This window comes from Hibiscus syriacus, unplaced genomic scaffold (assembly GCF_006381635.1).
Source record: "Hibiscus syriacus cultivar Baekdansim isolate YM2019G1 unplaced genomic scaffold, ASM638163v2 tig00003041_pilon, whole genome shotgun sequence".
In the NCBI taxonomy this organism is placed as follows: domain Eukaryota; kingdom Viridiplantae; phylum Streptophyta; class Magnoliopsida; order Malvales; family Malvaceae; genus Hibiscus; species Hibiscus syriacus.
In genome coordinates this window covers 4,434,467-4,450,466 of record NW_024061960.1, presented here as the reverse complement: position 1 = coordinate 4,450,466, position 16,000 = coordinate 4,434,467, and the positions used below count along the sequence as shown (strand labels likewise).

The 16,000-nt window shown below is 36.7% G+C and overlaps 1 protein-coding gene across 1 annotated transcript in view; it reads left to right on the top strand.

The window, feature by feature from the left end:
• The window catches only part of LOC120173346 (protein PHYLLO, chloroplastic-like), a 29,942-nt gene that overhangs the window by 1,153 nt on the left and 12,789 nt on the right, over nucleotides 1–16,000 (top strand). Inside the window, exons 4-8 of the mRNA XM_039180542.1 lie at nucleotides 630–747; nucleotides 906–1,022; nucleotides 1,575–1,676; nucleotides 9,894–9,950; nucleotides 10,082–10,150. Of these exons, the coding sequence (XP_039036473.1) occupies nucleotides 630–747; nucleotides 906–1,022; nucleotides 1,575–1,676; nucleotides 9,894–9,950; nucleotides 10,082–10,150 (463 nt within the window). The remainder of the gene's footprint in view (nucleotides 1–629; nucleotides 748–905; nucleotides 1,023–1,574; nucleotides 1,677–9,893; nucleotides 9,951–10,081; nucleotides 10,151–16,000) is intronic.

Sequence of the window (16,000 nt, the reverse complement as noted above, 5' to 3'; positions counted from 1 at the left end):
CCTCTTATTTTCTTTTTAATGTTTTTGTTAGTAAACAGCTTTCCTAAAGGTCTTAATGTTCTTGATATCAATTTGAATGAAATGATTCTGTTAAGGTGCCTTTCGGTCCTTCATTAGTTTTTCTAGTAATTATTGTTGCAAAGCTCATTGTTTTATGAAAAATATAAAACACATGGACATAGTATCCGTACATTAGATTTATGCTGCAAAATTCATAAAATGAGAACTCTTGTGTGATGAAGTAACCAGAAAATGGCCATGCTCTAATCTATCGGGCTTTAATCTCCTAGGAAGTTAGTGTCTCTGTCCTGTTTGACCTGGAAAATTAGTATTTGGTTCCACTCTAAATTTCATGTTTGGTATGAATGTACCTCACGCTGTCCCACTACTAAAGGATCTCCTTGGAGTATGAAGTAAAACCAAACGAAGAAAATTGAACCCTGAAGTTTAATGTCTTGAATTCTTATTTTCCTGTAACTTGGAATTTGAAGGTTAGTTTTTTCCTTGATGCATTTTTTATTAAATGTTCTTCTAGTTGTGTTAGATTAGCTGAAGGAATTTATTATTTACTTCAACATTCTTTTTGAAATAATTCATACGTAAAGAATGTACTATAGCTTTTTTTGCAGATTTCTTTCGAATGATTCGGTCCTTATGTCTACTTATGGTTTTCTGGATATTAATTTCAACACTGAATTGTCTTCTGTGAAGAAAAAGGATGGTTCTTTTTACTTTTTCATTCCTCTGGTAAGCTTGTTTGCATTTAGTAGTTAGCATGTATTTTAATGCAGCTAATATAACTTTCTTTTTTTGTCATTGATAACCTAAGTCAAATGTTATTTGATCACTGCCAAACTTCTGTTGAAAGTGCTGCATGTATTTACGGTTTTCATTTGTTTCATCAGATTGAGTTAGATGAGCATGCTGATATCTCTATTTTAGCAGCCACGTTGGCATGGTGTGATTCTTACTCGTGTACATTTGAGCAAGCCATTCATTCTTATGAATCAGCCTTTTATCAGGTTCTCATAACTTCCTATGCCTTATCATGTTGCGTCTTACTTTCAGTTCATTATTCTGTTAGGATGATGAATTCTGAATGCCAATTGGCGTGATATTTTGATGTCAAGATCATAAAACTAATTAAACCATGAAGCCTAAATGTTTTTATAGACTTTTAATAGTATGGAACTTGTACAATGCCCCTCAAACTTTTTGTTACAGGAAACATTTATGGTTTTTCTTTGCTAGGAAATTATAAGATTTTATTCACAGTTCTCAAAATTAAACTAGTGCCCATAATTATCTTTCGTTCTATGTTTCGTTGTAAAAAAATTGACTAAATGAATAAAATAAGAAATTTTAAGTTGAATGTTTGGTTTTTCATGTAAGATATGTTTGCTTGATTTTAAAGTTACAAATGTAATTGCACCTCAGGTCTATGGTAATTGTTGAAACCTTGCTTTATTTGCTCTTCATCTGGTTGAAATATTTTTCCTGAAGTCCTTGTGTTTTTCACTTTCAGTTCGTTTTTAAAGTTTTGTTTAAAAATACCTTATGTTGAATTTCTTCAGGCAAGTTCTCATTTTTGGCCCACTACGGAGAGATGCCACTCTGGACGTGTAAGAGCTGTCATTAGAAAACTTAATGTGGTCGAGGACAACACTATGCAAATGGTATGCATTCTCCACTTTGCTTTCCTGTTCCTTTCTCAAGTTATGTCTTCATTTTTTTTATTTGCTTATTTGAGGATGATGACCAGTTTTGCTTACAGCAAATTAGACTTACACATGGTAATCCGTAACTGTGTTAATATTCTAAGAAGAAAGGAAGAGATATTCCAAGAACATAGAAAGGGAAATTTCGAATGAAGAAAACCTAACTTCTGTTCGTATTTCTTACTTGAAAAATAAAAAACCAGCCTGCTTTTATAGGTTGAGAATTACAAAAGTAGAATTTAACTAGGTGTCTCTCTCTTAACCTTTATCTCCTAAGAGAACTTATCTTCTAAAAATATAAACAAAAAAAAAATCATTTGCTAATAGTTTTTTAAATCACAACAGCTTTCCACACTCCCCCTCAAGCTGGGAGTATAATTTAGTTTCATAGTTCCATTGTTGACTTTTTATGAAATAAAGTGTCTTTCAATCTCACATGTTTTGTCTGGTCATGATGAACAATATTTTTAGCAATGCTTATGACTGATTGATTATCACTTTGTATCTAGAAGTGATCCTTTAAATCAACCTTTAACTCTTTTAATAGTGTCTGAATCCACTTTCCTTAACAAATTCCTGAAGCAAGTGCTTGAAATTTAGCCTCCACACTACTTCTTGAGACTATGGATTGCTTTTTGCTTCTCCATCTTACTATATTGCTCCAAACAATAGATCAATAGCCACTTGTAGACCTCCTTTCAGTTAATTCTCCAGTGTAGTTTGCATCAGTGAATATTGTAAATAACCAGATTTTTCCGATAGTGAAAGAATTGAAATACTTTTATTCAAAGGAAAATTACATCTTACATAAGAGGGCACATGAGATTTTTATATGCATGAATTAGAGACCTAGATAAAATAGGAGTCATATTTTCTACAAATTAGGAGATAGTTTTAGAGATAAATTAGGATTAAGAGTTTAACTTAAATACTACTTACACTCCCCCTCAAGCTGGGGAGTAAATATTGTGAAGATCCAGCTTGGATGTAATTTCGTCAAAGGTAATCCTTGGAAGTGCCTTGGTCAATACATCTTCTAGTTGGTTTTGTGAAGAGATGTAGTTTAGTTTTACAGTTCCGCCATTTACTTTTTCTGCAATAAAGTGTTTGTCGATCTCCACATGTTTTGTTCTGTCATGGTGCATCGGATTCTTTGCAATGTTTATCGTAGATTTGCTGTCACTTTGAAGTTCAAAATAGTTGTTGTCGCACATCTCTAGTTCGGTTAAGAGTCTATGAAGTCATATTCCTTCACACATCCCGAGTGTTATCGCCCTATATTCTGCTTCTGCACTGCTCCTGGAGACTACTGATTGTTTCTTGCTCCTCCATGTTACTAGGTTTCCCCATACAAATGAGCAACATCCTGTGGTTGACTTTCTATCTATTAATTCTCCAGCCCAGCTTGAATATGAGAAGATTTTAATTGTTCTGTCTTTATGTTTTCTGAAAATCAACCCATGTCCTGGTGTCATCTTTATATATCTTAAGATTCGATTGACTGCCTTCAGATGTTCTTCTCTTGAATCATTCATGTATTGACTAACAATGCTAACTGGAAAAGCAATGCCAAGTCTAGTTAGAGATAGATAAATGAGTTTACCCACTAACCTCTGATAATGTTCCTTGTTTATCGGGTTTCCATCTTTACTCAATTTTAAGTTAACTTCCATAGGAGTTTCCGAGGGTTTACAATTAGTCATTCCAGTTTCAGAAAGTGAGTCTAGAATATAATTTATTTGATTTACGACAATTCCTTCTTGTGCTGTGATCTTGCTATCTCCATGCCTAGGAAATATCTTAGAGTTCCCAAGTCTTTGGTTTCAAACTCCTTTGCTAGTAAAGTCTTCAACTTTTCGATTTCTACTAAGTCATCACCAGTGATGATGATATCATCAACGTAGACAATCGAGATTGACTTCTTATCTGGAGCAGTTTTTACAAACAGAGTGTGATCGGATTGACACTGTTTGTAGTTGTCTTGTAATATTACCTTCGTGAATCTATCAAACCAAGCTCTAAGTGATTGTTTTAGACCATATAAAGATTTCAGTAGTTTACATACCCAGTTATTTCCTGAATGAATTCCTGGTGGAACTTGCATATAAACTTCTTCTTCAAGATTGCCGTTGAGAAATGCATTTTTCACGTCTAGTTGGTGAAGTATCCAATCCTTGTTTACTGCCAAGGATAATAGAACTCGAACAGTATTGAGTTTTGCAATTGGAGCAAATGTCTCCTGATAGTTAACTCCATGAGTATGAGTGAACCCTTTTGCCATAAGTCTAGCCTTATATCTCTCAATTTTTCTATTTGCCTTAAATTTCACACTAAAGACCCATTTGCAGCTTACTGGTTTATTGTCTTTAGGTAGATCAGTGATGACCCAGGTTTTGTTGTTTCCTAGAGCTGAAATTTCTTCTTCAACTACCTTCTTCCACTCAGGACTTTTTAATGCCTCCTCTATGGTTTCTGGAATGCGAATATGATCAACCTGAGCTGTGAAAGTATTAAAACCAGACATTAGTTTCCCATAAGTAACAAATTTACTGATCAATTAATTTTTCATCGTCTAACTCCATTTCTTTGAGCAATTGGTAACTCACTAGTATCAATTACCACATCCAACTTACTTTGGCCATCATCTCTTTTATCTGTCGATGGATTTAAACCCGGTTCTGGCTCTTGACAATGCATTGGCTGCGGCGTGGAAGGTAGGGCTTGTTTGGGTCATCTTGTGTAGGTGAGAATATCGGTAGATGGCCTGAGTGTTTTATGAGAGTCGATGGGATTTATAGATTGATTTTCATTATCAGATGTGGCAGTGTTAAGAGGTTGTGGAGTGGTAGTTCTTTCATTAGAAGACGGACTGATGGGTAACTCAGTAATAATCAGTAAAAATCGAAATTCAGACTCACTCTCCTCCTGGATTTCGGTTTTTGAGAAGAATGGTTTATGCTCTTGAAAAGTGACATCCATAGATGTGAAGAATCGTTTTGTAGAAGGAGAGTAACAACGATAACCTTTCTGATGGGATGAATAACCAACAAAGACACACCGAATTGCCCGATGATCAAGTTTAGATTTATGAGGATTATGGTCATAGACAAAGGTAGTACAACCAAAGACACGAAGCAGAACAGAAGGGGTAAAAGGTTTGAAATGAGGGAATTTAGTGGAAAGGATATCTCGTGGACACTTAAAGGCAATAATCTTACTAGGCAAACGATTGATTAGAAAAGAAGTTGTTAAGAGAGCCTCACCTCAAAGGTATTTCGGAACATTAGAAGAAAAAAGGAGTGCTCGGGTTACCTCAAAAAGATGACGGTTTTTACGTTCAACGACCCCATTTTGTTATGGAGTGTCGACACAGGAAGTGTGGTGGACTATTCCGTTTTCCTGGAAGAAAGATCCCAACGCTGAGAGAGGTATTCCCCACCATTATCAGATTTAAGGATGCCAATGGAACTTTGGAATTGTGTTTCAACCATTTTGTGGAAGCGTTTGAAGATGATAGAAGACTCAGATTTGTCCTTCATAAGAAAGGTCTAAGTGGTATAAGAGTGGTCATCAATAAAGGTAATAAACCAACGAATTCCATGTAAACTCGTAACCCGTGAAGGTCCCCAGATGTCACTATGAATTAAGGAAAAAGGTTTAGATGAGCGGGATGGAGAATGAGGATAAAAGCTCCGAATGTGTTTTGCAAGAGAACAAATTTCACAAGAAAATGATTCGAGATTTTTATTAATAAATAATTTGAGAAACAATTTTGCAAGACAAGGAAAACTTGGGTGACCTAACCTAAAATGCCATAACACAATGTCGGCAGCCGCATCTGTAGGAGAAATTGAAACAAAGGGAGAAATAAATGGTGTGAGTGAGTGGTTTGGAACGGGAGCGTAAGAAGGAGCGTCAAGGATGTAGAGTCTACCACGACGCCTAACATTGCCAATCACCATCCCCGAGGTCAAATCCTGAAATTCACATGATCACGAGTAAAATGAGAAGTACAACCCAAATTGGTAGATAATTTGCTAATCGAAAGAAAATTGCAAGTCAAACTTGGAACAAATAGAAAATTAGACAGTTTATCACGAACATGACCAGGTTTCCGACAGTGATCGCACCAAGGATGGCCTTTCTTGACACGGGTGTCACCGGAGGAATGAGTATTCAAGGCAAAACTTTCAACGGATGGCGAAAGCATTAAAGAACATCTCACGAAGAGACAAAAGAGGTCTGATGCCCAGAATCCGGCCACAAACATCTTCAAGAGAGACAGACAGCTCCGACAGGAATTGAAAAATACGTCGTTTTTCAAGTAGTCATTTGTAGAGTTTGGCATCAACACTGGTTTGCCAAGCGGGAATTTCAAATAGATCAATTTGCTGCCATAAGCGAGACAATTGAGTAAAGTATTCCGTAATAGTAAGATCGCCCTGCTTCAAGTCATTGATCCGACATTCAATGGCAAACAGAGAGGATGAGTTTTCCTGATTGAAGTATGTCTCCTTGGCAGCATTCTAGATTTCCAAGGCAGAGGTGTAGAGCATGAAGTTCGCACTAATGTCAGGCAGCATAGAGTTGAGGAGCCACGCCATGATTGTGGTGTTCTCGGTGTGCCAAGTGTCGTATTGGGGATCGGGGACTGACATATTATCAGAGAGATATTGTTGTTTTCGGCGACTAGTGATGAACAGACGCACGGATTGAGACTAGACAATGTTATTCTCACCATGTAGACGATGACATGTAATGGATGAGGAAACCGAGTCGGAAGAAAACGGCTGGATAATGGAATTTTCAGCCTCGGATGGAAGATTAGATGAAGGAAACACCATAAAATGCTGAGAAAAGGAATTGAAGGATGTTTTACGGGGAGACCGGGCTGGCTGAATAGTAACCAAACAGCGGGGAAGGACTACCGCTATGATGAGGGCAGCGCTAGACCAGCGGCGCGACAGAAGTGGCACTGTGAGGAGAGTAGCGCTATGATTGCGCAACAAGGAAGATGAGTTTGCGATAGGGTTGTGCTGCGATGCGAAGAGAACAACACTGCGATGAGGACGACGCTGCAAAAGGTGCGGCGATTTAATTGAGCAACACTGCGGTGGTGCAGCAAGGAGGACGGCGCTGCGAAGGTGCTGTGTTGTGAAGAGGGTGGCGCTGCCAGAAAAAACGGTTTTGCGAAGGGTTTGTTGCGGTGATGGGTACGACGTATTGATGGGATTTTACGATTGGGAGGACGACAGTGCACTGAAAGCACACTGATGATCGAAATAATGACAAACGATGGCAACAGCAAGACTGGTATCGATGCCGGTGACTGATACCATGTAAATAACCAGATTTTTCCGATAGTGAAAGAATTGAAATACTTTTATTCAAAGGAAAATTACATCTTACACAAGAGGGTACATGGGATTTTTATATACATGAATTAGAGACCTAGATAAAATAGGAGTAATGTTTTCTACAAATTAGAAGATAGTTTTAGATATAAGTAAAGATTAAGAGTTTAACTTAAACACTACTTATAAATATCTCTACCTCATGGTTTTAATTATTTTTAAAGTAATTCATGTCCTAGAGTCATTTTTAGGTATCTTAGGATTTAGTTGACAATCTTTAGGTGTTCTTCACGTGGATCTTTCATATGTTGGCTGACGATGCTTACCGAGTATGAAATAGCTAGTTTAGTATGTGAGATAAATTAACTTGCTGACTAACCTTTGGTATTGATCTTTTGTTGACCAGAACTCCCTCTTCACTCTTCCTTAATTGAAGATTAGGATTCATGGGAGTTTCTACTAGATTGCACCCAAGTATATCTGTCTCGTTTAACAAGTCTAGCACATACGTTCTTTGAGATATCAAAATTCCTGCTTTTAGACCGAGCCACCTTCACCCCCTAGAAAGTACTTGAGAGCGTCTTTGATTTCAGAGTCAACAACAAGCAACCTTTTTAGCTTGATTATTTCATCCATGTCATCTCTTGTTATAATGATATCATCAATGTAGACAATGAGAATAGTCTTTTCACCTTTTGTGGAGGTTTTCATGAACAATGTATGATCAACTTGACACTAGTTGTATCCATAAGTAACCACTATTTTAGTAAATCAGTCAAACCATGCACAAGGAGATTGTTTTAGATCATGGAGAGATATACTTTGTAACCATTTGATTGACATTTTATGCCTGGAGGTATCTCCATGTACACATATTCTTCGAGATTCCCATTTAAAAAGGCATTCTTGATGTCATATAAAGACCACTCTATTTTTACTGCTAATGGTAGTAGTACTTGAACCATGTTCAGTTTGGCAACAAGTGCAAATGTCTCTTGATAATCAATCCCATATGATTGAGTGAACCCTTTTGCCACGAGTCTTGTTTTGAACCTTTCAATGCTTCCATCTGCCTTGTTTTTTAGTGTGAAAATCCACTTGCATCCCTCTATTTTCTTCCCTTGTAGTCCAAGTACCATTGCTTTCTAAGTCTTTAATTTCTTCTCCATCTGCCTTTTTCCATGTTGGAATCTTCAAGGCTTCTTGAATCAGTTTTGGAATCAGTATACTATCAAGTGATGTAGTGAAAACTTTATTTGATGGCATCAGTTTTTCATAGGCTATATATCTCTCAATAGGATGATTAGTACATTTTCGAACTCCTTTTCTATGAGCAATGGACAATTTGGAGGTTCCAGTTTAGGTTCTTGACAGTTCTTGACATGTGTGATACCTTCTAGGGTTGAAGTAGGTCGTCCCCTCCTATTATAGCCAAAAAGTTCTTGATTGGTGTCAAGTTGAGTGAGGGATGGTGTTTATTTTGGAGGTGTTGAACAAGGTGAGCTTTCTGGTATTGAAGAGGATGGATTTTTGGTTGGGTGGTTTTAGATTTTGAAGAGGAAGGAGGAATCTGCTTGGATTGGTGTTTTGAAGGCTGTCGTAAAACTGAAATTCCCTTGAATCCTCCCCTGAATTATAGTTTTGGCAAAATAGGGTTGATGCTAAAAAAGGTGATATCCATGAAATTATATAGTTTATAAGTGACAGGAGAGTAGCATTTGTATCCTTTCTGATTAGAAGATTACCCTAGGAACACACATTTTATGGATTTGGGATCAAGTTTGGTGTGACAATGTTTGTAAATGTGAACATAGGTGGTGCAACCAAAAATTTCAAGGGAAAGGTCAACAGAAAAGGACTTAACATGGGGGAATTTTCGGAGGAGGATTTCGTGAGGTTTATGGGATTTCAACACTCTACTAGGCATCCTATTTATCATGTATGTGGTAGTCAAAATGGCTTCTCCCCATAAATGTAAAGGGACATTATTAGTGAAAATTAGAGACATGACTACTTCTAATAAATTTTGGTTTTTCCTTTCGGCTACTTTTTTTTGTTAAGGTGTATTGACACAAGAACTCACATGGATAATTCCTTTTTCTTTAAAGTATGTCCCCAAAGTTTTTGTAAAATACTCACTCCCATTGTCGATTTTAAGATTTGGATGTGGCATTGAAATTGGGTATGAATCATAGTGCAAAAGGAATGTACTCTGTCTCAAATTTGTTTTTCATGAGAAAGGTTCAGATAGTTCTAGAGTGATCATCAACAATTGATATAAACCAATGAAGCCCTTAATATTTTTGACACATAAAGGTCTCCAAAGGTCAGTATGTATTATGGGAACTGGATGAGAAGATGTATATTTGTCATTTGATGCTAGGATATACATGGCAAGTATGTTTGGCTAGGTGACAAATTTCACAGGAAAAGGTCTTTGGTTTTTTATTATTAAACAGGTGTGGAAATAGTTTTGCAAGATGATTAAAGTTTGGATGACCAAGACGAAAATGCCATAATATAATTGGATCTAAAACAATAGAATTAAGAGAAGTTGTATGAACAAAGTTGATTATACAAATTTAATGAACTTGCCCATGTAGAGGAGAGTTCCCATTAAGCAACTTTATTGTAATTATTTGTCTTTATAGTTACCCGCCTTTCTGGTGTTTATGTTGAAGAGCGAAGACAAATGATTTTGATTTATATCTTAAAGCAAAATTCCTTGTATGTTTTTCTGAGTTTGTCCCTAGGAAGGAACACAATTGAGGATCATATCAATGTTATTTAGGTGTTATTATTGATCAGAATGTTTTACTAGGCATATATGAATATCTCGTTTGGCGGAAGGGTTTTTGAAGCTTACACCTTGGAACTGGTAACTCCTTTTTCTTGGTAATCATTTATATTTAATTTTTCATAACCCAATTTGCTTTGAGTGTGTTTATTGTCCTTACTTAAAAAATTAATTGTTTCCTGAATGGCCTTATGTACTAAATTTTCTTGCAGATAGGGGCACTTTCTTTCATGCAATTCTGTTTCAAGTTTTCACCTACCATTGGTGTTGCCCGCAACATGGTATAATACTTGTACTTGTTACTCTTGAATACAGTCTTTTAAATACTCTGTTTGGATTGGGGGATACAAATAGTAATAAAAAAAGGGGTCAATGTCTAATCGTTAAGCCAAAATTTAAAATTTGAGGGTTAAGATTTAATTTGCTTAAATTTGAAATTGACAAGGATCTAAGAAGTATTCAACTGAAAACAGTGAGGACTGAGGATATTATTTATTTTGCCTAATATCAAAATTGATAGGGACCTAAGAAGTACTTAAACCAAACAAATGATGGTTAGAGCTTAAATTACCTAGTTTTAAAACCAATAAGAACCTAAGAAGTTATTAAAACCAAAAATTTAAGGAGGCCAAGACTTATTGTATAGTTTCAAAACCTTTACGAGCCTAAGATGTAGTTGAACCTTTTTTTTGGGGCGGGGGGAGGGATAAACGTAGCTCCGTCACTGTGTGAATATGAAGAAAAATATCACTGATATTCTACATGCCAAGTGCAAGGAGGACAAACAATTTATATCAGTATCAATTTTTTTTTTGTGCAAACACATGGTTGCGTCAACAGTATTTCATGGAATATAACTGCAAGGTTTACCAGTTGCTTCATTTAAGTAAAGAATTGATTACAACATAGCTTGTGTTTTGTGCTCTGTTAGATGGAATGAAAAACATAAACAATTGCATAAGTAATGTTTGTTAATCCAAAGAAGCAGGAATAAAATAAATAAAGTCCATATAGCTAGTTGGGGATATGTTTGGAAATCTTGTGTTATCACATTCAAATCAGATGAGGAGATGAAGGAGGTTTGGATGAAAAAGAGTGAGATGTTATGGTTGTTGGCACCTTTGTTGAATGAAGTAGGTGTGCCAATGGCTTTCTGTTTGGTGGAGCTCTATGGTGTTCTTTTACTTTATTGGCAAGAGGCTTTCCTGGAAAAATTAGCGGGGAGGTAGGGGACAATGGAAGGCATCTAGGAATCGACTAAGAACAAGGAAGATCTCACGACAGTGAAAATTCTGGTCAGGGTGGCTAGCCCTTTTGACATCCCGGAAGTGATTACCTTAGGGTCGTATGGCAGATATTTCAAGGTGAAAATTAAGTTGGGTTCGACTTTTATTTTTTCCAGCTTTTTTCCAAGTTTTTCGCCGGAAAATTATTCCGATGGAAGAGACAATACCTTAGAGCCATCGAAGGTAGAAGCTGACAGTCTAAACTCATCTAACAAGGAAGACATTGTTCGGTTGGTTGAGGATACCCGCAAAAAAGTTGACAAGTGGATTGACCATGGAGTTGCTACCGTTTTTGTTGAAAATGGAGTTGCTGCCAGTTTTGTTGAGAATGGAGTGCATCAGGTTTTGTTGATAATGGTAGAGGAAATCAAATTCCAAGAAGAAGCAAGGGTGGGAAAGGCATTAATAAAGGGATGTTAGATTTTCTAAATTTTGGAAGTGGTAAAAATGTAGAGTATGCAGAGTTGGGCATTATAAATTTGAATAATTCAAATTTAAGTTATCAGGCCCAATCAGGGGGGAGTAGTGAGTCCAATTCTCCAATTACAAAATTAATTCCTGCTAGCCCAGCGTTAAAACTCACTGGATTCAGATTTTCAAGTCATAAGCAGTGTTTGTCTTCTTCAAACAGCTCAAAGGATGCAAAAAAAGGGGGGAATACCCATTTCGAGTTAGCAGTGGATATCGGGTTAGAGACTCCAGCAATCAAATATTGTAAATGTGGGGTTTGTTGAAGGTATTAATGTGACAAGCATGAGGGGTGGATTGCAAAACCGTTCATCAGATTCTTTATCTATGAAAAGTGCTCCGGTGGGAAGAAGGATGATAAGAAGTTACAAGAGAGTATATAGAAGGTCTAGGGTGAGGAACATTTGGTTTCGAAATGTCCAGGGTTTTAATTCTGCAACAGAGGGGGATTTAAGCTTGCAGAAGGAAAGAACTATTATTTCAAGATCAATTCAATCTGAAATTCCAGAGGATGTACCTGTTAGAGAAGAAGCTTTAGACATTCTAAAGGCAAAAGAACAGATCTTGAGAGCAGTCCAACAAGTTAGTTTGTCAGTAGTTTCGAACATCCATGGCAGTGTGGAACCTAGCACGGATAGAATATCAGTTGTTAGAAGATTGGATAGTGAGTTTGAAGGATGGTTTTCAGAAAGAGAGTTCTAATTATAAATTTGGATTTTTGAATAGAAGAGCTAAAAGACTTCTGTTAAGGGAAGCCTTAGAACAAGGGAAGCTTCCTCTTAAGTTTTTTCGGGTCTTTTGGAGGAAGCTTTAGTTACTTGGCAAATAAGTAAGCTAATGGGGGTTTCCTTCAAGCAAGGGAAGGTAGTCTTTTTGGAAAAAATCATTAATCTGGAGAAATGCTTGAATCTGGCCAATTAAGGAGTTTTATGGGGGCATTCAGATTGTTGAAGTGTTAATGATGAAGGAAAAATTATTCATAATTTCATGGAATGTAAGGGGTTTGGGAAAAAAAGAGAAACAGAGGGTTGTTCAGAGATTAGTCTCTAAGATATCTCCTTCTTTTCTTTCGTTGCAAGAAACTAAATTTGAGAAGATACAAAGATCTTTTATTAGAAGAAGAGGGTTGAATATTCTTCAAGGTTTTATTGAGTCTCTAGCGGTTGGATCTTCAAGGGGTTATTATGCTGCTGGGATGATAATGTGTTTGAGCTGGAAAATCAGTATATTAATAGGAGATTTATTGTTGTTTCAGGAAAATTCCGTTCTACTCAATTTAGATGTGGATTCATTAATGTTTATGGTCCTTCAGTAGAGGATGAGAAAGCAAGTTTTTTTTTGAAGAGTTAAGCTTGTTCATTTTTAGACAGAGTCTTTCTGTTTGTGTGAGAGGGGACTTCAATGTTTACTTGTGTAAGGATGAGAAAGTTGGTAGAGCTCAGAACATAAATTCAATGGGGATTTTCAGTCTGTTTATTCAACAATCAGGATTAATTGATCTACCTGTGAATGGAGGTAGGTTCACTTGGTGTAATAACCAAGATATTCCCACATTTGTAAGACTGGATAGGTTTTTGGTGGAAGGTCAATTCCTGGTTGCTTTTCCTGATATTGTTCAATCATTACTTCCCAGGTCTTTGTCAGATCATAATGCTATAATGCTTGAGAATGGAGGAGTTAATTGGGCTAAAAAACCTTCTAGACTCTTTAATTATTTGATGGAGGAAGATGGTTTTGAGGAAGTGGTTAGTTTTATGATTTCAGATTGCAAGAAAAAGCAGAGGAAAGCTGGAATTTTGAGCATTCTGAAGAGCTCGAAATTAGCCATAAAAAGGTGGGTTGGGAAGAGAAATTAGTTTCCAGGAGCATCAATTACAGAATTAGAAAGGAATATTCACAAATTAGAGGAGGAGGTCCATAATTTGCAAGATGAATCCGATAATGGGATAGCAGCAGAGTTGAATGACTGTCGATCAGAATTATGGAGACTTCACAGGATAGAGGAGAAGATTTGGCATTAGAATTCCAGAATGAAGTGGGTATATGATGGGGATCGAAACACTAGATTTTTTCATACTTGTGCTTCAATTAGAAGAAAGATAAATGCTATGAATTCTCTAAGAGTTGAGGGAGATATTATCCAAGACTCGATTATTATCAAGGTCACTATTAGGGATCACTTTTTTAAAATCTTTAATGTTCGGTTTACCTTGGAAGTAGATGATATAAGGTTGAATTTTTCTAGGATTTCTTTGGAGCAAAGTCTACTTTTAAAAAAAGAATATTTTGTGGAAGAAATTTGAGAGACATTAAAGTCGTGTAACAACAACAAAGCTTCGGGGCCAGATGGATTAAATTTGGGGTTTTTCAAAAGGTTCTGGTTTGTCCTTAAGGAAGACATTCTGAAATTTTTCCACAACTTCTACTTGGGGAAAGACTGGGAACATGGTGATATCAACCATACTTTCATTACCCTTATTCCCAAGGGCTCTAACATTGGAGGTTTAGATTACTATAGACCTATAAGCTTAGTAGGATGGATATACAAGATCTTATCTAAGTGTCTTTCCAGGAGGTTAAGGAGTTGCATCAGAGACATCATCAGCCCGACACAATTTGCTTTCATCCCTGGTCGTCAAATATTGGATTGTTCTCTCATTGCTAACGAGGGAATTGATTTTTGGAGGAAAAAAGGGCTCAAGGGCTGCGTTTTCAAGGTTGACTTCAAGAAGGCTTATGATACAGTTGATTGACCTATTTTATTTAAGGTAATGGAGAAGATGAGTTTTGGATCCAGATGGAATGGTTGGATAAGGAGATGTGTTACTACAGCTTCTGTTTCAGTATTGGTCAATGGAGTTCCCTCTGAGGAATTCCCAATGGCAAAGGTCCCTTTCTCCATTGCTGTTTAATTTAGTAGGGGAACTGCTTAATTTATTACTTCTGAAGGCAGTTTCTGAGGGGTTGTTTTCTGGAATGGTTATAGGTAGGGAGGACTGGTCTTTTAATATATCACATTTGCAATTTGCTGATGATCTTATCATCTTTTGTAGAGCTTCAAAGATGCAGATTTTGAATGTGAAAAGGGTTCTTAGAGTGTTTGAAGTTATGTCTGGTCTTCAGTTAAATCTAAAGAAAAGCAAATTGTTTGGAATTAACTTATCTCAAGCGGTTATTCAGGAGTGGGCAGAGTCTATTGGCTGTTCAGTTGGGTCCTTTCCTTCAGATTACCTACGACTTCCCCTTGGTGCTAATAGGAATTCATCAGCCCTTTGGCATCCGGTGGTTCAAAATTTTCACAAGAAACTAGCTGGTTGGAAGGCTTCTACTCTTTCATTAGCAGGAAGATTGGTATTGGTTAAGTCAGTCCTATGCTCGTTTCCTACTTATTTTCTGTTGATGTTTAAGATTCCAGCCTTGGTTTACAAAACCCTCAAATCTATCATGTCTAACTTCTTATGGGGAGGGGTAATGGAAAAAACAAGATACATTGGGTTAATTGGTCCAATGTGTGTAAATCAAAGAATGAGGGAGGTTTAGATGTTTGGAATCTCAACAACATGAACAAAGCGCTATTAGGGAAGTGGTCTTGGAGGTTTGCTAATGAAAGAAACTCTGTTTGGAGGAAATTTATGTGCAGCAAATACAATATTGATTCATCCTTGTTATTGTTTGACAGAAAGGTTCCACCTTAAGCTTCATGGATTTTGAGATCAATGGTGAATAACTATTTCAAAGATGACCCTTTCGGCTCTAAGTTTCGAAATTTGTGTAGTTTTCAAGTTGGTGATGGAAAGTTCATTCGGTTCTGGCAAGATAGTTGGGCTTTGGATTATCTATTCCTAGTTATTTTTCCTAGACTGTTTTCAATTTCATCAAACAAGATTGGCAAATTATGTGAGTTTGGTGAATATCGATCTATGGGTTGGATTTGGGATGTTCAAGTGAGAAGGAATTTAAATGATTGAGAGATCGAACAATGGTCTAATCTAATGGTTATCATTTCAAATTACTCTCTTTCTAAGGATTCCAGTGATGTTTTGATATGGAAAGGCAATGAGGATGGTGTGTATTCTGTTAGCTCTTGTGTTAGTTGTGTTCTTCAGGTTCGGAGGAGGTTTATTTCTGGAAAAATATAATTTGGAGGGGTTTGCTACCTCCAAGAGTGGAGTCCTTTATGTGGCAAGTTGTTCTTCAGAGACTGACAGTTAAGAATGAACTGCATAAAAGAGGGGTTCAGGGTATTGAAGATGTTTTGTGTCCTCTTTGTAAGTTGGTGGAGGAGTCTTCCACACATTTATTCTTTACTTGTTCAGTTGTGTGGTCCTTATGGAATCAATTTATGAAGTTTTGGAGGCTCAGTTTTGTTTTTCACGC